General features: G+C 44.9%; 1 protein-coding gene across 6 annotated transcripts in view; it reads right to left on the reverse strand.

The window, feature by feature from the left end:
- Nucleotides 1–1,891: 1,891 nt before the first annotated feature.
- Nucleotides 1,892–23,665, reverse strand: part of ABL2 (ABL proto-oncogene 2, non-receptor tyrosine kinase) — a gene marked incomplete at its 5' end in the record, with an annotated part of 56,903 nt that continues 35,129 nt past the window's right edge. For 2 of the 6 annotated variants that reach the window (XM_081012054.1, XM_081012058.1), the window contains 7 exons: nucleotides 3,336–12,754; nucleotides 14,058–14,321; nucleotides 15,946–16,035; nucleotides 17,590–17,742; nucleotides 18,688–18,872; nucleotides 20,422–20,599; nucleotides 22,827–22,911. In XM_081012054.1, the coding sequence (XP_080868180.1) occupies nucleotides 11,049–12,754; nucleotides 14,058–14,321; nucleotides 15,946–16,035; nucleotides 17,590–17,742; nucleotides 18,688–18,872; nucleotides 20,422–20,599; nucleotides 22,827–22,911 (2,661 nt within the window). In that variant the 3' untranslated portion in view covers nucleotides 3,336–11,048. The other 4 variants (XR_013988113.1, XM_081012057.1, XM_081012056.1 and 1 more) reach the window with 4 other exon arrangements.

Below are 23,665 nucleotides of genomic sequence, written 5' to 3' on the forward strand. Positions count from 1 at the left end.
TCTTGCGCATGGCACTAGGTTGTAGGCGCTCACCAAAAGGCCTTGTAGATGAGCCAGAAACATCAGATCCTCAGGATACCTGCAGAGCAGGTCTTTTCCACGCTCTCGTCATGATATGAACCTTTCCATCACCACATCCCGGAGGGGAAGGTTCTGTAGTAGACAAACCTTAGGTAATTATTCTGGTGGCAATGTGGAGACAAGCCTCAGAGAGGTCTACATACCATCCAGTCACCCTCTTTTAGTGCCTCTATGGTTGACCATATTGTTTCAATTTTGAACAGTTTTTTTTTTTTTTTTTACCCATTTGTTTAGTTATTTGAAGTCTAGAATTGTGCAAATGTCTCCATGCTGTTTGGCACCAAGGATGCGATTAAAGATATTCCAGATCTCCCAGAAGAGGAGCAGAACCTAGGGCTCTGATGTCCAACAAGTGTTGAGTGGTCCATCAGTAAGCCTGATGTTTTACTGGATTTCTGGAATGAGAGGTTGGGGCAAACCGATCCTGAGGTCAAATTGTATGGCATTTGGATACCGTCTCTATCACTCACCTCTCTGTTGTTATGTGGGACCAGAGATGGGCAAAGGAGAGGAGCCACTAGGCCCTAAGACACCCCCCTGTTGTAGTCATGCTGAGCTGGCCTTACTGGGCCCCTTTCTGGAGCTTGGGGGGACTGGAAAGGGTGGGCAGGTGGATCGTTGTCTCTGCTTGCCTCCCACTGTCCTGCCTCCCCCAGATGTGGAAAGAATGTCCTCCAGGTAAACTACAGCAGTATTTGCTTATTACACTTGAGGACTGCTGCACACAGAAAACTGTGTGTTTGCTGTCTAGGTTTGCTTGCCAAAAGATAAAAAAGCACATGCAACAAAGGCAAGAGAAGAATATGACACAACATGCAGAGTAACCACACTTTGGTCTATAGGGTCAAAGATACTTTCCAACGTTGTCATCCTTGTGAAGAGGATTTGCAATACTACACACAGAAGTGTGTCCAGCTGCTCAGCCACTAGACTTATGGACCTTTGGCACAGTTTTATGGTTGAAAACCTCAAATGAAAAATAAGCACACAACTTCCATCCTGTTCAGAGAAGGGTGACTTGGCAAATCGGAAATGTTTGAGACTGATGAGGTGTTTGTGTCCCAATGTCCCATGCGCCAATGCTGAGCAGAGGTCTTCCAGTGTGATGATTTGGCCAGACCTGGGTCATGGAAACTGGGATTTCCAGTCAGGAAACTCACAGGGAGGCCTCAGGTTTACTTACCGCACTTTGCAAGGGTAACACGGGATGCTCTTTATGCTGTCTTGAACTCCCTTAAGGAACAGCATGATAGATAAGATAAATACTAGCATTGCTTTTTGAGAAAAGCTCCCCTCTTGGAAAAAAAAAAAAGCACAGGATTTTGGAGAGGATGAACAAACAAAAAGTCTTTAAGGAAGAGCAGCCCTAATCAACAGCAGGTGACATAATTTGCAGACTCAGGTGGCCCATAAAAGATATTGACATCGCACATTTATTTTGACAGCTTGAGGACTGGCTAGATATGGTGACACTTTTTTAAATCTCGTGCTTCGAACTCCCCACTTGTTTTTTGTTTTGATTTTTAAATCAGTGCAAACAGCAGTGCTGTGGTGGGGGAAGAAAAGTGCTTACTCCTTTGGCGGGCCTGAACTGGATCAGGGCCCCATACTGCTGTTTTAAGAACTTGCTTGTACAGTATTGTTTTTCTAGATAACACTAAAATATAGACAGAGAACAATATTTGTGGTCACCATACAGTGTGAATATAAGCCCAATGGCCAGTCATATGGATATTCAATCCCTACCTCTATTCTGCAACTTGATGTGTCCTTTGCCAGTTGCCCATTTGGTTGCTTAGTTTTTTTTGGGGGGGGGGTTACAACATATGAAATAAAGCAATGTCATATTATGAAAGAGCATATTTATGTGTCTCTAATGTTATGTCCTTAGTTACTTTGTCTTTTTTCTAAAAAATGGATATAGATTCCATATCTGAAAATACCAATGGTCAGTTGTGGACTTGGCATATTATTTGTAGAACCTATGATGTGCTGTCACTACTCAAAACATTAGTGCTTCTTTGCGCAGAGGATTTTCTGTGACAAACAAAAGAGAACAACAGTCACACCTGCCATTGTGCTGGTTTCTTTTTGGTTAGTAGTAGTCTTCAAGTTAGGGACGCGGGTGGCACTGTGGGTTAAACCACAGAGTCTAGGACTTGCCGATCAGAAGGTTGGCGGTTCAAATCCCCACGACGGGGTGAGCTCCTGTTGCTTGGTCCCTGCTCCTGCCAACCTAGCAGTTCGAAAGCACCACAAAGTGCAAGTAGATAAATAGGTACTGCTCTGGTGGCAAGGTAAATGGAGTTTCTGTGCGCTGCTCTGGTTCGCCAGAAGCGGCTTATTCATGTTGGCCACGTGACCCGGAAGCTGTACGCTGGCTCCCTCAGCCAATAAAGCGAGATGAGTGGCACAACCCCAGAGTCAGCCACGACTGGACCTAGTGGTCAGGGGTCCCTTTACCTTTTAGTCTTCAAGTTCTGTTTGGCTAGGCACCTCTATCACATGTGGAAGAATATACCTCTCTGCACAGCCACTCAGACTTTGGAGGTTTACTGAGCTGCACACCATTCTCAAGACCTATGGAGACAAGTACCATCTCTGTACTATTTTAAAGGAATTTCCCGATTCTTACCACACCAACGTAAGTGTCATGGGCTGGCTGCGTCAGGATAATGCAGACAGGAGTGTCTGCAGATCACCCAAGGGAGGGTTCCAGCACAATGTGGGGGGCCTCTGCTGGGATTGGGACAGGCTGCTAGTGAGGATCGGGTTGGGGGGATCCCCTCAACCTGCTTTCTTGTCTCCTCCATCTCCATGATGAGAGTTGTGAGCCCTACCACCTCCTCCGCAGCTGTGCCACACTGCCCACCCTGATGCTGTCAAGACACTAGGACAGACACCCCCAACCTGCGGCCCTCCAGATGTTTTGGCCTACAACTCCCATGATCCCTAGCTAACAGGACCAGTGGTCAGGGATGATGGGAATTGTAGGGCCGAAGGTTGGAGATGCCTGCACTAGGAGCAGCTTAGCCAACAACAACACGGTTTCCTCAGTCTTTAATATAGGATAACTTGGTTATACAATGTCAACCTGTTTTTCAATTTGACATCTACTCTGACCTCTACAAGCAAATTTAAGCAATGTTGTTGCCAAGAAAGCCCCCCTTCCAAACTTACGTGTCTGTGACTGGGGCAGGGGTCTTCATCACATTCTCCATCTTTATTCTCTTAAAAGCCACACACTTTAAAAATAATAATCATGTGTCAACCTTTATTTGCCAATAAAATATTGCAACTTTTATTCAAAACAAAATGCAAATTGGCAAAAATCTTTGTGGAACGACAGGCAGAGGCGCCTCCTCCAAAGGCCCCTATTTACATCAAGTTAACACTGTTTGCAGTTCACAGTCAGGCAATAGTGAAAATTTAAATTAGAAAAAAACCCAAATATATTACAACAATAAAAAAAACAAAAACAACAATTAACAACACTAGTAGTGTGGGTTTGCGTGTGATCAGCATATTTTCAATTTCATCCATTTCTCTCCTCAGTGACTTCAACTATTAATCCAACTAACAGAGTGCTCGAGTTGAGTAGAATCCTTAAACATCTTTCCCCGCAACCCTTCCCTCCCACCCTGGAAGCCTGACTCTTGCACAACACACACACGGGTCCGTTTTCCTTAGGCAACTGCAGAGAAATTAGGCATTCCTTCTGGAATATGGAAAAGGCCACCGTTTCATCCCACGAGTATTACTTAAAAACGAGCTGTGCAGAGTCCGTTGAGTACAGAACTGAATTGTGAATGGGTGGCAGAAAGTGGTCGTTTCTGAGAATGCTCGATGCTTAAGTCGCCGTGGACATTTCTGAAGCCCAGCTTTCAAAAACCATCGCTGTGCCTTGTAGAAAGAGGCGGCTGCTAGCTGCTCTGGGCCTCTGTGCTCCCAGGTGGAGCCATAAGGGGTCTATTTGGTCAGTCCGACTACTCCTAAGGGCCACTTTATACTACAGTGGTACCTCGAGTTACAAACGCTTCAGGTTACAAGCTCCGCTAACATGGAAGAGTTATCTCGAGTTGAGAACTTTGCCCCAGGATGAAATCGGAAATCGTGTGCCGGCGGCACAGCGGCAGCAAGAGGCCCCATCAGCGAAAGCACCTCTAGTTAAGAACAGCTTCAGGTTAAGAATGGACCTCCGGAATGAATTAAGTCCGTAACTAGCGGTACCACTGTACTCTGCAAAACCAAGTGGAAAAAGCATCTCCAGGACTGTACCACTGGGATCACGGGGAAGGGGAGCTCCGCACGCTCTTCCATATAAAAGGAAAAGGAAAATGGCATGCCAGAAAGGACAGCATGAACCCATTTCCCCAAAATACTAGTTTTGTCTGTTTAGAAAGTTATTAATCTGTGACCCCCCACATGAATCCCGAAGTGGTATAGAACTGGAGCAGAATTACCATTAGAGTCTATTATTTGTGTGAAATGGTCCACCTTACTGCAGCAGCAACTTGCTTTTTCACACCGGGTGAAGGGGCTAAGGGTATATAATTAAGGCCTTTTTTGTTTTTGGCAAACACGCAGTAAGAATTGTGAGAAGGGGAGCAAGGATTTCACCACCACTGATGCCACTGTTCAGCCAACCTTGGAGACTGCGCAAACCCTGCCTGCTTGCCAGGAAATCACCTGTTTGGAATGCTTTGCAAGCTTAGTGCTTGACAACCTACTACAGACAGGAGGTTTTAGAAATCTCTGAACTCAACACTTATGAAACAGTCCACAGGAAGAGCGCATATGTCATAACATGCCGGTGCACGTGGAAACCTTCTTAGAGAACATGTACAGTATCTACAATCTTGCTATAAAACCAGCAACATCAGGCAAAGTACTCCTGCAAGCTCCAGTCCTTAGTTGGCAAGGAGGAATATGTTCCTCCCTATTCTACAAGTCCACAGGCTCAAGAATCTTCCCTGCTTGGCTGGGGCCCCCTGTGCACTGTGTTTAAGATGCCTGCTTACGACACCAGCCATGGGTTGGTTTGTTTTCATGTTACAATCTTGCATTGTGTTTTGTGGGTACAGGGAGTTTGATTTATGGACCAAAGCCAAGTGGGTGCAGCAGCCTCCCTCTTCAATTACTGTCATCAAAAGTGCAGCAAAGTCTATTTTCAACTGGATACAAATTGTGCAAGAAACTACTTGAATTTGGATACCGATTCACTCCTTACAATTCCAAGGGAAACTGGCCACTAGGATCGTTGTAAGAAGTTATAATTAAAAACAAAACAGTAATCTGTGAATGCTGCGATTAGCATCACTGCCCTACATTTGCAAACTCTGAAGTCAATAAGGAGGCAGTCCATGTATACAAGACACCCACATGTTGTAGTGTTACAGTGACCAGGAGCAGTTTTCTCAAAAGAGGGATCCCAGAAATGCTATGCTGTGATTTTCTCTTCCCCCGAGGGCAGAAGGAGCAAAGAACAGGTCACTATTTCCTTTCTCCAACAAGGGCCTCATACTTCTTCATGTGCTTTTAGCAGGGTCATTCATGCTGCATGCGCCATCTTTCCTTCCCAACTGTCCTCACAGTTTTGAGTCATTAAATTATGATGCACCCAACTATCCAAACCACAACTGGAAGATAACCAAGAACCAACCCAAGCAAAGTTCAAAGAGGTGGGGAGAGAAGACGCAACTAGTTTTTGAAAAAGGCTTGAGGGGGAAAAAATGTATGGAGGTTAATGTTTAACCCTAATCTTTTTCTACATCAAATTGCTCTGATGTGGATTATTTAGAGGGATTCAACACCACTGGTCAGCCCCCACCTGCACCCACCAAAAAAGTTTGTGGCTGGGAGGAAAATAACTGTAGCAGCTAACCCCAGGGCCATTTCAGGACAAGTTTAGTTCTGGAAAGCTGAAGTAGCAATCGGACGGGTGTGTGGCGTTTTCACTCAAAATGGACAGGAGCCACTCTTGAGTTTTCCAAGAACTCTTGTCCCCCCAAGTCCTGCAGCAGCAACAAAACTGACAGGGGAGGAAAGAAAACAATCAGAATGAAGAATCAGGCATCAAGGATGATTTTAAAACAAGCCAACCCCCAAATAAAGTTAAGACAAGGTTGGCGTCCCTGTGCTATTGTCTGCACATGAACTATGGGCGACATCCAACTGCAGCCATCTACAAGTTCATTTGTGAGATCTGCTGATAAGTGTACTTTCGAATCTCTCCTGTTCTTACTGGTAACCTGATGCCTATTTAACTGGTTTATAACCACCACCACCACCCTGATTTTATGTAATATCATAGAACGTAATTGTATGTAGTTTGTGTACTGCACACTCTGTGATCTACTTAGATGAACGGCAGGCTAAAAGCATGCCCAATAAATCATAATAAATTCTGGAAGCTTGTACTGTAGTTGAAACATAGTCCATTTCCCTATGTTTCAGCTATGGCTTTCCCAAGAGCACAACTTCTAGGTAGAGTGAGAAGTTCAAAATGGTGCGCTGCTAGAAAGGATTCTGGCCTCCTCTTGCTTTGCTGGAGAACAGCCTCCCTCAGCCTCCAGATGTTTTGTGCTGCAACTCGGATCATCCTCAACATGATCAACATGCATCAATCTGGCTGGGGGAAACAGCCAGATAACCTCTCAAGAAAGCTTAAAGATGGCCATTTCTAACCTTATGCTAAAGCCTCAGAGATTCCCTGTTGCTGTATTGCTGCTTGTGGGGTTAGTAGTGCAATCCAAAATGTATTTCTTTCCAAGTTTCCCCACTTCAGAAGGTACCTGAGATAGGGAACATAACAACAGTGTGCCTTTAACATATATTTACACAGGACCAAGATGCTGAGATGATGGCTGCATTCTCTACTCAAGAGTTCGGCCTGGGCCTGCAGACAACCCTGCCAACAAGAAGTGGGGGGAGTTGCAACAGTGCTCCTACTTTCTGTTATCCAACTTAACACATACTGACTGTGGTTTTGTTTGGAGCAGAACATTTTGGGTCCACCCCCTTCAAAAATTGTCTATGCAAAGGTTAAACAACACCCGGAATAAAATTTTGCTAGGTTGCCCCTGCTTCAACACACAGAGGTATCTGAAAACCAGGCTATGCATTACTCATCAACTAAAAAATTGTCACATTTAAGCCAAGCCCTGGCTGCTAAGAATCCTGAAGCTCCTCAACACAGACAGGCTAGGTAGTGTTTTCTCAAAGAAATTCAATGGAGATTGATTTTGAGAGCTGAGGATGTCTAGGTTGGAGGAGCCCTTGCTAGGGTCCCATCAGGGCTCTCTTCTACAAAATACTGCACCACTAGGGATGGATACACAGGCTTGCAAAGTCCAGTGGCTTAGAATGAAAAGGTTTCACCACTGCTCAACATTCTGGCTTCCCCATGTCCCTGGTTCTGATGCAGCATAGGGGGGGGGGGGTCATTATGGCAGGATGGAAGCAGGTGATACGAGTAGTCACCACGGACAGCAGCAATGAATGGAAAGGAGCTTGGAGCAGGTGATGGGTACTGACAGCTGTGCCTATGCCAAAGGAAAAAAAGGACACTGGACCTCTGAGGAATGCTACAAAAAGGCGACCAGAGCAGGCATTAACAGTAGGCCCCCGGGCACTGGATCGCCGGCTAGTTTTGGCAAAATAGAGACAAACTGGAATGGGTTCAGAGGATGGCAGTGAAGATGGCTGGGGTCTGGAAAAGATGTCCTATGAGGAAAGGTTAAGGAAACAGGGTGCGCTTAGCCTGACAAAGCGAAGGCTATGGTGGAATATTGTATCACTCTGCAAATACCTAAAGGCTATGCTATTTTTCTAGAAAAAGAGGTGCCAGAGCTCACCATGAACTTCTCCTTTGTTCTCTTAAGAGTGGCAACGGTGCCCTCTTGAGAGGGGCCGGTGAGCTCCAGCTGGGGGGTAAAAGAGCCCTGCCTAAAGGGCTGTCACACAGAAGAGGGCAAAGACTTGGTGTCTGTTGCCCAAGAGGGCAAGGCTTAGTTACAGAAGGGGAGACTTATGTTGAACGTCAGAAGAAGCTCCTTTAATAGGACAGGCTGACAATAGTTACCTAGGGGGATGGTAGACTCTCAGGCTCTGGAGGTTTCTAAGCAGAGGCTGGACTCTTGGCTCTTGCCCTGGGCTTCCTGCATTGAGTAGGGTTGGACCAGGTGGTATACAAGGCTCCCTCCAAATCTTATGATGCAATGAACCACTGGTCTCCTTTCTCCTTTGGTCACTCATCTCTGCTTAGTGCTAGCTTCTTCTTCCAAACTGCTGGGTGGGGAGGGGAGAGACCAGCAGAGAATCAAGGAGGAGAAGCCTGCCTAGAGTCTTCTGCTTTCCTGTGTGCTTGCCGAAGTCTTTCTCTGCCTGAATCTGCAGAATCCTTCAATATTCTCAGCAAATCAGAACCTGGTTTATTCTCGGCAACTTTACATTTGATGAATGTAATGTCTGGCCAGGCTCTTCACCTCTATTTGCCCACTTTTGATTTATTCAGTCCAGACTATGAAACAAACTGGTTCCCTTCACCTTTCCATTGCCATGCACTCATCAGAGCAGCAAGGGCCATTTGTCAGAGTTCATTGCCAATCTAGTTCTAGGCTAAGCCATGGGAGAAGTTGCTTTTTATGCTGTGGTGGTGGTTGTTGAGTTAGTGCAGCCAATGGAGAAGGAATCAAAATCAGAGTTTTGGAGAGAATGCCCCAACGAGCGGCAAGTTTGCACCCTTCCACCATCACTGGAGGTTCAATATAAAACAAACAGCATAGCAATACAATTCCATCTCTCAAGCTTGTAAAAGGAAAACTGCCGCATTTTAAAAAGATTAAGGTGCAAAACAAACCAGACCCTGATTTTTATTTTATTTTATTTAAGACCAATGCTGCTAACAAATGATGGGAAGATCCTGTGCTGAATTTTCTTGTGGGGCAGAAGGGGCATACAAGTCCCCAGCAAGAACTACATGCCTTCCCTCCTTTGCCAAATACCTTCTGGGGGCACAAGGAAGTGCTGCACTCATTTGCTGGATTTTTGAGAGCCAGAATTCTTCCCATGCCTAAGAGATATACACCTTGCCAGGGCAATTCAACTTCTCTCAAAGCTTCAGTTCAGCAACGACAGAACTATAGCTGTGTGAGAGAAGCATTTCTATGTGTTATATCAGGTAACAGGTTTCATGTTCTTGTGTTTATAAGAGAGATGTCACAGGAATAGCAGCATATGGCAGACCTTAACCATACTACAACGGCTAAGTCCAGCAGGTGGATAACACCTGCATATCAAGACAATCTGGGAATTTTCTAGGACAGGAAAGAACAGCTGAAGACAGAAACCAAGGCCTGCTTTACATTACGTGGCATCGACTGTCTGCATGATGGCACGGGCATTGCTCCAACCCAACCATACCAGTAGTGTCCAATCCATATGGATGTCCAATGCTTCCTGCTCAAAAAAAGGGATAGCCGGAAAAAGGCAATCGCAAGCTTGTGATGCTATCTACAGGAAGGACAACGGCATGCAAACTCCTCCACCATCCTCACCCTGATCTCAACTGAACCCCAAATTTGCTAAGATCTTTCACGCTTAAGAGTGTGATGAGAACCATTCTTACTTTAGGGCTCCTTCTTCGCCTCCTCCCAGACACCAAACTCAATTTTACCCTCTTGGATACCTTCGCCCCATTACGCTAAACATTCAGGGCATTTCTAGGAAAAGCAAACAGTATCTCGTAATTCTGAATAGGGCAAAGGTCCTATTATAAAATACAGATGGTAAAGTAATTACTCTGACTAGGTACTGCCAAAGGAGCCCAATTGTAATTCTAACAGGAGACATTATGAGCTCAGGTTTCTGGTTCCCTCAAAAAAGTAGCTGGATTAGGGTAAGTATTTATATATATATATATATAAAAGGAATGTAGAGAGCAACAGCAGCATTCTGCAGTGACTTTAATCCAGGGTGGCCCCTCAAGGTTTATCAAAGGAGAGGGGGCCAATGTTGTATCAACATTTAAAAACAGACATTACAGCTTTTGGACACATGCTGGCAAATTTGTGCTACAGCCCAAACTACTCAAGTGAGTGCCAGGTTAGATACCCATGCTACACTACCAGGGTGATGACAGCCAGTCTGAGTGTGCGTGCAAGTGAGAGTGAGTGAGTGAGTGGGAGTGAGAGAGATTGATCCAGTGGCAAGTTAGCTCAACCATCATGGAAGAAGCTGTGAAGGACTGGATGTGTGGATAGTAAAATATGTGAGAAGGATGACAAAAAAAGGGATGTGTATATTGGATAGGGGTTTTTTTTGCAACTTTTACTACAGCAGCAAAATGCACTGTGGAAGTTATGCCAGGTGAGCGGACGCACCACTTCCAGCAGCTCCACAGACCTTCCCCCAAAATAAACCCTCTCCCTCTTGGGAAGATCAGTCCACTTCCGTTCCAATGGAGCCTCTGAACCTTTCTCTCACAATCCCAGAAGGTCAAAACATGCAGTAGTGCAGAAAGGGATCCCACCCCACCCCCTCTCCAATAATTCTGGTCATCTGAACAACATTGTGGAGATCAGCAGGCTCTTCCCAAAATCAAGGCCCTGTTCTTGGTTCTCCTACCTTCTGGAAGGGGAATCGGAGAATAAGCTCCCCATTTTCTGGCTAGGGCAAGTTCTTGACATTCTGCCCTCCTCACTCAGCTGCAAACCGTCTGACCCCCACCCCACCCACCAAATGAAGCTTGGCTTCCCCCTCCCCATCTGCCCCATGTACTGAGATGAACCTGTAAACATGAGAGCTCAGTGATTTGAGGTACTTCACATAAAACTCACTCAAGTATCAGTCTTTCCTTTCCAAAGTATCAAGGTGGGGGAAAAACACCAGAAGGTAGTCATCCTGACCCTTCTCCCTCCACTGGGTGTAGACTTCTTTCCTCCTAACTGGGCGATTATAAACAGTAGCTACCTCTGGACAACATCACTGATTTCTTGAACACAAGACAATAAGTTATTAAGTACAGGGTTTGCTCCGGGCACGCTAGCAGCTGCTGAGGACACCTGCAGCTCCTGCAGGCTGAGTTCCAGTTTGCTCACAGCTTCCCGGAAGGCAAACTTGTTGCGCGTTTGCGGGATGCAGTCCACGTAGCCTGAGCAGTAATCCAACAGCTGGTGCCCCGTGTCCACCAAGTGGCTGTTTGTGGTGGGCTCGGCAATGGCACTCAGGAGGAGGTCTGCGCACTCCAGCAGAGCCTCTTTGCTGATTTTGTCGGCGGAGATTCTCTCAGCTGTCTGTTTGGTCTTTCTCAGTGCTACTTTGGCTCCCGCTGTACCATTGGCCATTTTGGCAGGTGAGGTGGAAGACAATGACAGAGGCACTTGAGGTGGTGGCATTATAGGCCTTCCGGCTTTTCCACCGGCAGGTGCCGCCGCCACCACCACCTTTTTGCTGCCCTCGCTGGCTTCCTGCCCAGGCTGTACCAACGCCCCGTTATTCAACTCCTCTGTCACATCTGAGCAAGTGGGTGGCTGGTTGAGGAGCCTCGTGACTGGCGGTGGAGGGGGAGCGCACTTTGGTTTTATCCGCCTGGGCCTGTCGCTGGAAGCCGTGCCCTGGTGCTCAGATAAGAGCTTGAAGCGATTCCCCTGAGAGTCTGTGCCAATCAGCTGCACGTCTGCTGGCGTATGCTTCAGAGTGGGTGAGATGAGAACGGGCACTTTGTGGTTGTGGGTGACAGGAAGGACTGCCGCAGCCTTGGGTGGAGAAGGCCAGCCTGACTTCTCCTCGCCTTCTAGGGACCCTTGCCGCGTCCCACTGTTTTTCTCTTTGCTCTTCAGGCTCGCTGTGGCTGTTGGCCCCTGAGTGTCCTTTTCAGAAACAGCCGCATCTGCAGAAGGGGTCCTGAGGGGAACAGCCGTGGCACCTCTGGGCAGAAGTTTGGCTTTTGGTCTGTCTCTGGTCAGAGTGGGAACCTCTTCGCACCTTTTAGAGAGCAGGTCGCTGGACTTGCTAGTGTTCTCCTCGGGCTGAGAGGAGGTGGAGACTGTCCTTTCCAGCTGGACTTTGGACCTGTGGCAATTTCGGGGAAGGGTCATGGCCATTCTCTCCTGCTCAGGGAGACCCGAGGACATGGAAGATGTCGAGTTGGACCGGGGGAAAGGCTTTGACGCTTCCTCCCCACCGGTGGGCCTCCCGGCTCTTAAACCCAGGGTCTTTTTAATCAGCCGTGGCGTGAAGAATCCTGTGATGCCTGACCACCCGCTGCCAGTACTTGTGCCGCCACCGCTGCCGCCGCCACCGCCGTCATCCCCATAGAAGTTCCGCTGCGTGAATCCCCCAACATAGCACTTAGATGAGCAAAGGTTTCCATCCTGCTGCGAGGCGGTAAAAGAAAACCCATCAATGTGTTGCAGAGGACCAACGGCTGAAAGGTTACCCGTCAGCTCATACTTCTTGTGAGGCTGGTTCTCCATCTCGCGGAAAGAGCTGCTGCGCTTTGGGGGCGTAGGGGCATTTTTCTTCTTCATGAAAGAGCTAAAGAAGCCCCCCTTCCTGTCTCGGGTGAAGGTGGTCTCCCGGGTGTCTTCCAACAGGCCACTGGGCGACTTGTCTCTCTGTTTGCGAGGTAGTGCTGGGGATCCGCTGGTCTGCTGTGTGCTTCTGATAAAACCTAAAGAAAAGGAGAGAGAGAAGACACTTTCCACCACGCTGCCAGGTATTTATGAAGGTTGGGATTCTGACTGTACAAAGTTATGCAATGTACTATATCACCCATGTGTGGGCTTATTGCAAATAGTTGCTTACTAGCTGCAACTAGACATGATTGGGCTTTCCTAGAATTAAAAAAAAACATATATATTAACAGCTGCAGCCCCCCTGAAATAAATCACAGTGCAAGAGGAGGATTTTTAGGCCTCACCCCCCATGCTACTTTCCCAATTAAAATCATGTCTGCAAGCTATTTGCCCTTCAGGAGAGAAAATCTTACAATGTCTGTAAGACACCTGTAATATCTCCTTAGCAGTATGGGAGCTGTATCAGTGGCCCATCTGCTGAATGCAGGGCAGCCTCACCCCATCAAACTGCATCTGAGACTGCAAGGATGTTTCTCCAGGTGTTTCCAGATTACAGCTTCCATAATCTGACCATTAGCATGCTGGTTGAAGCTGATGAGAGTTCAACAGCATATGGAGTGTTAGAGATTCTCTACTTCTGACTTAAGAGCTTCAGTGAGACTAGGAAGATATTAAATTTGCTTTGTTCTCAGACAATCCAAGACATCTATGGAGCAGAATCAGTCCCTTTTCGCATAGTTCTTTCTTAGAATCCGTTTCTTAGGTCAGCACTTCCTAGCTGTGTGTACTGAGAAACATTCATTTCACCTCTTTTGTGGTAGGCTCTATAAAGAAGACAACTTTACACATTTATGCTGCTAAAACCCTTACATTTAGCAATGAATTACAGCTATACCTACAAAGTGACTTATTCTTAGTTGCCCTCATTTGGAGAAAGTTTTCAAAACGGAGTGTTACAGCCTTTTCAATTTTGTTATGTAGGAAAAGGAATAACTTCTTCCTGCATTACACTTTCAGTTCATGTTGCAAAGTTAGCTTGCAATGACCTGCATCCTATTTTGCCTGTGCTAATCCCACGTATGTTTTCTGACAAATTTCAGGGACTGCAGCCATGGAGTGTTGACTGAACGTTTACCCATTTTGCTCACTCTGGTATGGATTATTTGGGGGGCGGAGACACAGCTATGAAGCTGGCTCAAACCAGCCACTCCTGTAGAAAGCTACAAATCTGTTTCCTTCTACCACAAAGGCAGAAGAAAGAACTGATTCTGAGAAGAAGAGCAAAGTGCCTCCAGCCCACGGCTAGGCCTTTCTTCGAGACACTGCCCTACAGGAGCCCAAGTCTGAATATTAGAAAAATCACTTATGAAGTCACAGCACTCAAAGCTTTTTGCTTACCAAGCATACCTGGTGCAGAGCTGGAAGCAGAATGCTCTACAACCTCCTCAACTCCTTCAATGTTCTCTTTGTTTTCAGCCTGTTTTTTCAAGGTCCTGGTCTTGGAAGGAAGCATGGGCAAACGAGGCAAATATGGAACTATGGATGAAGAAGATGCTGTCCTTCCAAGCTCTTCTGCCACTTCTGTAAGAAACGTCAGGGGAATAGTTGGAACAGAGAGCAGCAAAGGAAGAGGAAAGCAGACCTGGGTGCTAACGAGAGGCACTGGACAAGGGAAAAAGAAACATCACTGAGAGATTCTAGGAAGAGACTGAATTCAAGTATAGAGAGGGGTCAGTTCTAACTAAGGGTCTCAAAATGCCACAACAGCAACATAGACTGTTGTAGGAAACAAGAGGTAAGCTTTCACCAAGAAGCAAACAGTGCCTATTACTCAAGTTTTCTATCTTGCCTGGTACACAGAAATCAGAGGAGAGAATGAACAGAGGATGGAAGCAGCAGTGGGAAAAAGTGTGGACTACTCTGGGTCGTCCCGTGCAACACAGGGAAGGTAAGAAGAGATATGAATATTCCCTCTGGCTTGATGCACATTCTGTCACAGAAAAGAAAACCTGCATCTTCCCAGAGATATGTGCACAGGACTCAGAAGTGTGGGAAGAAGCAGTACAAGTAACCTCAAGCTTCCTTCCAGTGTTGCTTCTGGGTTTTCTACAAAACCATGGTCAGCTCACCCAGAGTGGTGGCCCAGGCCTGCTGGGACTCTTTTGTCCGAACTCAGTGCATGCTCTGCAGGGGAAAACTGAGGAGCTACTCAATGAATGGCAGTATTCAACTAAATTTCTGTGCTAGCACAAGGATCAGCACTAATGCAAGGGGATTCCTCCCCCCCCCCCCCTGGGTGTGCACTGTGCACATGAGGCTTGGGGCTAGGCGGGTGGAGAGGTTTGCAGAAGCACAAAACGGAGGTGCAGTACCAGTGGAAACTGCATTTCCTCCTGCAGAGTTCTCTGCACATATCATGTACCTCCATCCATGTGTAATAGCACTCTGAGCAGGTTCAATTATAGCTCCCTGCTTATGACTCATCTTAAACAAAACTAAATACAATGGGAGATCTTATCACATGTCACATCCATTTGGGATCTTAAAGTGGAGCTGTTCACAGCTTCTGGCTACATGTTTAAACACATCTCTGCAAACATGAATACTAGAATTTTAGATAGAAAAGCTAGGTTGAAGCCACCAGGAAATTGAATTTTTCAGAAAGTCATGATGCACAAGAAACAGAAAAGGGTTTATTTGTGGCACAACTCTTCCTTTCGCCGACTTCCAACCCCAAGATTTTTTTACTTTGGCCCAGCAGATTTAATCATAAACCGTGATTTTGTGTTAAAAGAATGAGTTGCTGTGTGTGTGCTTTCCTCTTCTTTATGCATGAAGGATGAAGTTTTAAAATTTTCCATTTCTGGCTGTGGATAAATGGGCTGTCTCCACATTACAGGAAACTGGCTTATCTGAATCATAGTTAGTTCTATCAAACCAGCATCAGGACTGTAACTTAATATTCTGGTTTATGAACTAAGTAGTTTAAATAAACCAGTGTTTCCCATATTCAGCTGTTAACAGGAAAATGATTTGTTCACAAATGTGAGATGTTTTAAAGCTTCTCCCCTCACGCACACAGAGGTGTGATCCTGAGGCTTACAGCTGCTCATCCTCACAACGCCAAACCACAACTTAAGAATCCATTTTCCAGTAAAAATCCAGAGGTCAATTTGAAGAAACGCCCCCATAAGTTTTCAACTGCTAGAAAGGTGAGGGAAAACATCATGTGTTTTAGAAGTAAACATTTGTAGAAAGTTGAAAGATAAGGAAAAAGGATTCTCACCTTCATTGATGCTAGAATCATGGAACATAGTTTCAAAGGCTTGATGAGTCTCAGCAAATGAAGGCCTGTCTAGGGGATTCCATTTCCAGCCTAAAGCATGATAGAAGCAGAAAAAAAGTTCTATGTCTTGACAACATGGCAAGCAAAGCAGAAGGAAAAGCTTCTAAATCCCTCCTCCTGGCCATATCCCAAGGTTTACTATGCTGCAATAAATTATGGTTTAGCATGACATGCAAATGAAACCATGTTCTATAATACAGGATTTTACGATCCTATGTTTGGTGACTTCTGCAAGCCCTAAACCTCTGAATCCCAATCCATTATTGGTATTATGAAAACTGGATTGTATTTGTTAAAAAGTGACGAACCACCCTGAATTCAACATCTCTTGGCAATGGAAGAGTATCTGATAAAAACAGGCTCCAACCTCCCTATTACTTGCTTGACTTAACTTCTTAATCATATTGGCATCAAACAGCCTTTCCATTTGCTTCTGAAATGTTGTCTCCTGCTTGGTAAGTAATACCAGATATAATACTGCACCCTACTGGACACAAGTAAGGTAAAGGGACCCCTGACCATTAGGTCCAGTCGCGGACAACTCTGGGGTTGCGGTGCTCATCTTGCTTTACTGGTCAAGGGAGGTGGTGTACAGCTTCCGGGTCATGTGGCCAGCATGACTAAGCCACTTCTGGCGAACCAGAGCAGCGCACGGAAATGCCGTTTACCTTCCCGCTAGAGTGGTACCTATTTATCTACTTGCACTTTGACATGATTTCGAACTGCTAGGTTGGCAGGAGCTGGGGCAGAGCAATGGGAGCTCACCCCGTCGTGGGGATTCGAACCGCCGACCTTCCAATCGGCAAGCCCTAGGCTCAGTGGTTTAGACCACAACGCCAACTGCGTCCCTGGACACAGTACTGTACGCCTAAAAGGCAAGTTACTGGTGCCTCGGAATTTAGAGCAGTCGCCAGAGTGTTCTGCAAGTTGAAAAATATCCAGAGGTCTACATGCTTGGTTACAAAGAAATTTCATTTGTTGTTTGTGTTTAACTTTACAAAAGTTGAAAAGAATAATAAGGAATGCCTGGTGGTTTTTTTGGCAATTCCTCCCACCCTACTACAGTCCTTGCTGCGAAGGGGCTCCCAATTCTCCAGAGACGCTTTTTGGAGGGCTCAGGAAGTTGCAGTGAGGAGAAGGAAGGCTCTCTGCTTCTTTGGCCTTTTACGCAAGCAACTTTGGATCCAAACCCCATGGTTTTTGTCAGAATTGTCTTTTTCAAGATTTTCCCCCTGTGTCACCATGAGGCAAATAAATTAATGGAAATCCCCTAGATTCTACTTCATACAACACTGATGCTGTTGTATTAAGTGACATGGGGTCTGCACAAACCCCTAAGCGGATGTTTGTGTCAATGGACCCGTCTTTTGCTTCAGTTGATTTTTTACATAAGATGTCAGCTGGTAACGATTCTCTTGCATTTTGGACAAGAGACTGGTTGTATGCCAACAGACTTACTCCCAGCTCTATATGCAACCTGTCTGTTATAGCAAATCAGCACGACTGCCAGTCCTCCTGCATGTTCTCACGATGTCTCAATCTACGTTTTGTTACTAAAAGTAAAGATGAGAACGCAATACTCACATGCTCTCATGAGTTCGTAGACTTTTGGGGGGCAACCTTCAGGTTGTTCCATCCGGTAGCCTTTCTCCAGTAGATCATAAACCTGAGAGAGGTCAATGCCAGGGTAAGGTGACATTCCATAGGTGGCAATCTCCCACAACAAGACTCCAAAGGCTGCAAGTTAAACAAAGTCAATTTTAACCTGATATTCCTGTCATTTCATAGAATCACAGAATTGTAGAGTTGGAAGGGCTCCCAAGGGTCATCAACCCCCTGCAATGCTGGAATCCCAACCTCTGCTTAAATACCTCCAAGGAAGGACAGTTCATGACCATTAACCAGTGTTTCCTAAACTGTGGCGAAAAGCAGCTTCTTTAGAACTACTACTTATAAAGTAGAGGGAAATTGCACGCCGAGCAAAGTTTGTAGGATTTGGGGCTGTTGTTCTTTGATGTGGCAATCTAAATTAATCAGAGTACAGTCATACCTCGGGTTGAAGTTGCTTCAGGTTGAGCATTTTCAGGTTATGCTCCGCAGTGACCCGGAAGTAATGGAATGCGTTACTTCCGGGTTTCGCAACTCGCGCATGCGCAGACGGTCAAAATGACGTTACGAGCGTGCACAGAAATGGCTAATCGCGACCCGCACACACAAGGGTTGCATTCGCTTCAGGATGCAAACGGGGCTCCGGAACAGATCCCGTTCACATCCAGAGGTACTACTGTAGGTTCTTAAGCCTCAAATTCAGGTTATATTGCAGGGACAGCCACAAAGTAATTTTAACTAGCCACTGGCAGACAGATTTTAATCAAAATGTGGTAGAAAGGTTTCCCACCCATAAGAAAAATTAGGTTTATGATTTTTTAAGAGATAAGAGGTACTTCAATGTTACAATGTTCTTTGTGACAGCCCCAGCTACCCCACTGGCTCGTGCTCCATAAGCGAAAAGGTCTTACCTTTAGGTGGTGTCAACAGTTCTCTACAACCTGACTATGAGGTTTCGGGCAAAATACATTTCTAGCTGTATTAGATTAGAGCTCATTCTAAGAATACCAGGGCAGCCCACATTTAAATGTACATAGGAACTCCATGCATAAGAGCAATGTTCTTCCTTCTTACCCCAAACATCTGATTTGATTGAGAATGTGTTGTAGGCCAGACTCTCTGGGGCTGTCCATTTGATAGGAAACTTTGCTCCAGCATGAGCTGTGTAAGTGTCTCCAGTCATCAATCTGCTTAATCCAAAGTCAGCCACTTTCACCACGTGGTTTTCTCCAACCAGACAATTGCGAGCTGCTAGATCTCTGTGTAAACAAAGACACTGCAGAATGACGACCTCTGGTGCCATCAAGATTCACCCTAAACCTTCTGGCACACATAAGTGAATATGATTTTACAGCTCAAAACTGGTTGTCACTGGGTGCACAGGAACATATTTAGCCTTTGTGGTTTTAGAGGTTTGTTTACTAACATGTGGAGCTTGATCAATGCTTCAGCGTTTGAAAGGTACAGCTTTGGTGCCTGGCATGCTTGTTCTCTGTTCGCCTCCATGTTTTATAACACCCAGGGATGCATCGGTAACATATTCACTGTGGTCTCTCAAGCAATCAAAATGAAGACAAGGATGCTGTGCAAATTGCGTGCTATAAATTTGCACAGTTTATTTTGAATGCAGAATCCACAGCTGGGGAGAGGTGGTAAAGAATGTGAGCTGTGCAAAGTCTGTATTTGTGCCTCATTATTTCACTTCTTTAGAGCACTGAAGCACTGTAACCAAGTTGTACTCTTTGCAACAAGGCCAAAGCTTCTGCCAAGATAAATGGCACTCCCTCCTTTGACATGGAACACTTTTAATTAAGTACACTGCAAGCATGAAAATGGGCTACAGTAAATCAGCTTCTGGTTGCTACTAAACAGCCAGTGACAGTCTCCGCTGAGTGCAGTAAATCTTACTATGCTATCATGCTGAGCAATCATCTTATGCGAAGCTTTGAAATTCAAATCAGAGAACAGGGAAATAGAAAGGTACTTGAATACTATTTGATTCTGGTCTAAAGAGGCTTAGTTTCCAAATTCATGCCTCTTGAACATGCCAAACAAGGCAGCAATTTGGATGACAGATGACAGTCTACTGCAATAGAAGAATGTACCCCAAAACAAAGGCCCTTTCAGAATACAAACTGTAGTCGCTATTCTCTGAGGGACTCATGAAATTCTTAAAACATCAAAGCAAGAACAGTTGAGATACAGCTATTGGACAAAAGCATATGCAAATCAATTCATAGGAGAGGCAAAACTGAAACACAACAAGAAAATATGAGTACTACAGTAAATTTCCTTGATTTTACTCTAGTGTCCTGCCATACCAGGATTTACATTTCCATGCAAGGACTTAAGTGACGAAAGATACAGGAGTGGAGAAAATGGGGGATGTGGAGAATTCTTTCTTTTTGGGGGGGGGAGATGGTATGATCACAGGAGAGACACTGAGCTGCGTAGGTAACAAATTATTCACCGCTGCTGCCCAAAGTGTTCTTGTCTGAGCCTTCAAATATTTAATTGAGATATTTAACATTTTAAACTTTTTTTTCTCAGAGGAAACTTGCTATGTTTCCCCTCACATGAAAGCTAGAAGCTCAGGATTGTTTAGAAAACCTGAAATATATTAAGCTCTGTCTAGAGAGAAGAGCTGGCACAAAGCTATTCTGTTAAGGAGGCAATTGCCTCATGAGCAGGACTTGCAAGAGTTCTCCTTAAAAGCATATAATCAGATCTTATCCAAGTTCCTCATGGAAGGTCACCCAGACCCACACTCTCACCCTCCTTTTACAGAAGTCAAGACATTCTGCTAACCTGTGGATGAAGTTTTTCTTCTCCAGGTATTCCATGGCAGAGGATATCTGGGTAGCCATATACAGCAGGACAACAGCAGTTACTTCCTCCCGATTGCACTCCCGCAAGTAATCCAGCAGGTTCCCATACGGCATGTATTCTGTCACTATATAAAACGGGGGTTCCAGAGTACACACACCTGGCAGGAGGATGGTAGAGTCTGGTAAGGTTTATCTCTTATTGTAGGTACAATCTTCTAATGCGACTGAAGCAGAGAGTCCCCCAAATGCTGGAACAGCAGGTAGTATTAAGATAAGGTGTGTGGGGTGTGTGTGGTTATGTTCAAGTTTCCAAGGTAAGCACTGATTTTCCTATTTCCACAGTGTCATAGGGAAGGATTTCCACACAATAGGATTTGGATAAACAGAACAAGGAAATAATCAGCCGAGGAAATAAAAAGAAACATGGTTAAAGTGGCACTAAGCCTGACAGAGGAGGCAAACATGGAGGATTTTTCCAGAATTAAAAGCTTCCTCACTCAGGGAATGGATATTATGCTGACGGCTGTTCCTATGCAGTGACTATGCAGTGCCTCTAGTTCAGAACTGGGACTGTAGTAAAGCGGAAAACAAACAAATGGACAAACAGGCTTTGTCCTTCCTTCCTTCCTTCCTTCCTTCCTTCCTTCCTTCTTTCCGCTGCAGGAATGTCCTGCCATTTTCATCCACAAAGAAGTCACCACAACTGGTTGCAACAAGGTCACATCTAGCATGATCCACTAATCCCACAGACACATTAAAATGCAACTTCTCTATTGCTAATGGAATAAAAATGATCTCCAACTCAAAAACTAACTAAACTTTATCGCAGCAGCTAAGGACCTAGATGAAGATAAACACCATTTGAACATAGTGGGACACAGTGAACTCATTCCTGTGCAGTAAGCTAGTATGCAGAACCAGATATCGCATTCACCCTAACAGTGAGAACTCTGAAACTGAGCTGGAGAGGAAGGGATTCAATAAAAACATAGGCCAGTGACAGAGCACATGTTCCAAGTTCAATCCTCAACATCTCACGCTACATGGAGCACTGGGGAAAACCTCTCCCCAAGACCCTGGAGATTCACTGAAGTCAGAAGAGGCAATACTGGGCTAGGTGAAGTACGGATCTGACCATTTTCATTGTTCAAAGAACTTCAGTTGCCCATATTGCCACCACCTGGTATCCATTTAGTTTGACACTTCACCCTGCAAGAAACTATACACAACTTCAAGGTCTTAGGACAGATGATCACTGGTTGTATGAGACCATGAATACATCACTATAACCTCGCCCCAGTTCTCCTTATATAAAGTGGGAACAATCGTGATCTCTCCAGTTATTCTATGGTAAACAAGACTATAGAGTACTTTGCAACACTATACAAGCCATTTAAAAACTCAGCTCTAGAATGGATCATTGTGTCTCAGTGGAGACAAAATTCCTTGGCCCAGAAGTGGAATGTGACATACAAGCCCTACCACACAAGCATCTGTTTCATAAGGGGTGCAGTACTGATCGTTGAAGTTCTTTGCATTCCCAGCATTTCTGCATTTTGCCTTACTATGGCAATGTAAATCACAAGAACTGTGAGAAATATCAACATACAAAACTGGAAGTGTAGAACTTAATGGATCAGAACATGCGAAGAATTCAGATTATGTAGGAGCAGTCACTAGACTATGCATGCCAAAAACAAAACCAAACAACAATAAAGTGGGGGCAAGGGACCGTCAAGCTCCCAATCCTATTTCACTTGCGCCTTTTCAATGTGGATTCTGCTTCCTCTGAAACAGCCTAACAGTAATTCTGAAAACTGCCTAACATAAAAAAAATTGTCATATCACTCACTCAAAATGTGTAGAGCTTTGCACTACAAAGCATTTCACTCATTCCAGAAAAGAAAATAAGGCACAGGATTTTTTTCTAGTGCCCTTCCAGGTTTCCAATTTTTCCACTGGAAACATTTTAATGTTCTCAGGAAGTTTTTAAAAAAAAAAGGGGGGGGGGGGACGAAGTTGCTCCATTCTCCCCCTATCCCACACATCTCTGAGAGGCTATTAGCTCACATAAAATACAACTACAATGTTTGGACCCATGTGTGTTTTGCTTTAGGCGCATAGCCAGAATGGCAATATTATTTCCAGCGCACGGCCGTCCAGAGACAAGGTAGTTATACCCAATGGGTAAGACAGGTACAATCTTACAAAATGTAGGTTTTACACACTTAGAGCTTTGTTCAAACTTGCCAAAGTAAACAGAATTTGGAAGGCACACTCCAACTGTTCTTGAAGGGCAGGTTTGTTTAGCACAACAGTATTACTGTGAATGAACTAAAACGGAAAGCAAAACACATTACTGTATGGTCATATTAGTGCATTTACCTAATAACTGCACCAAATTTGGATGCTTGATTTCCTTCATAACAGAAGCTTCTTTCAAGAATTCCTCCACTTCCATTGTATCTTCCTGAAAGTGAAAACAACTGCAATTAATTTAAATAGAAATTATGGAATAGACTTCAATGGCATTTGCCAAAAAAAGGAACACAACTGTAGAAGAGTAAACAACAATTAAAAGGGAATGCAATTTAAAAGGAATGATTCAAGTTACTGAAAATGTTTGCTAACTTGTCACACAAAGCTTTGAGGTAGGATTAGTAATGCAGGTATTTGTACAAAGCATCACAAAACAAATTAAAAAGAACACACAGACTCAAAAATACAACAATTCAATCTAAAAACCAGCAGTAAAACAGAAAGCAAACCCTAACCAAAAATATTAATCTGATTAAATTATACCTGAAAGCCTAGACCAGCCTGAAATTAATCCGCTAAAAGCAGGTGTAAACAGCTAATATCTTACAGTTTGTATAACAAGGAAGCAAGTATATTCCCCATGGAAGGGAGTTTCACGATAGCAACACCACTGAGAAGGCCCTGTCTCGTACCTACCAACTGTGAGTCCTGGGGCCTCCATGGGTGATCTCATGTGGGTGCAGGCAGACCTTCAAATAACACTAACTCTCTATTTATTTAATATACTGCATGATGCAGAGGGTATGGGGTGTTAGGAGATGGGCAGGACCTCTGGTGGGGGACACATCGGGTGGTTTGTGCACCTTTGGTCCCCACCCTGCATTCAGCTCAACTGTGGCTCCAAGAAGCTTTCAGCATGCAACAACGGGCCACACCCCGGGAACAGCTTTGACTAGTCACTAAAC

The sequence above is a fragment of the Podarcis pityusensis genome, assembly GCF_964106645.2.
Source record: "Podarcis pityusensis genome assembly, chromosome: 6".
Lineage (NCBI taxonomy): Eukaryota > Metazoa > Chordata > Lepidosauria > Squamata > Lacertidae > Podarcis > Podarcis pityusensis.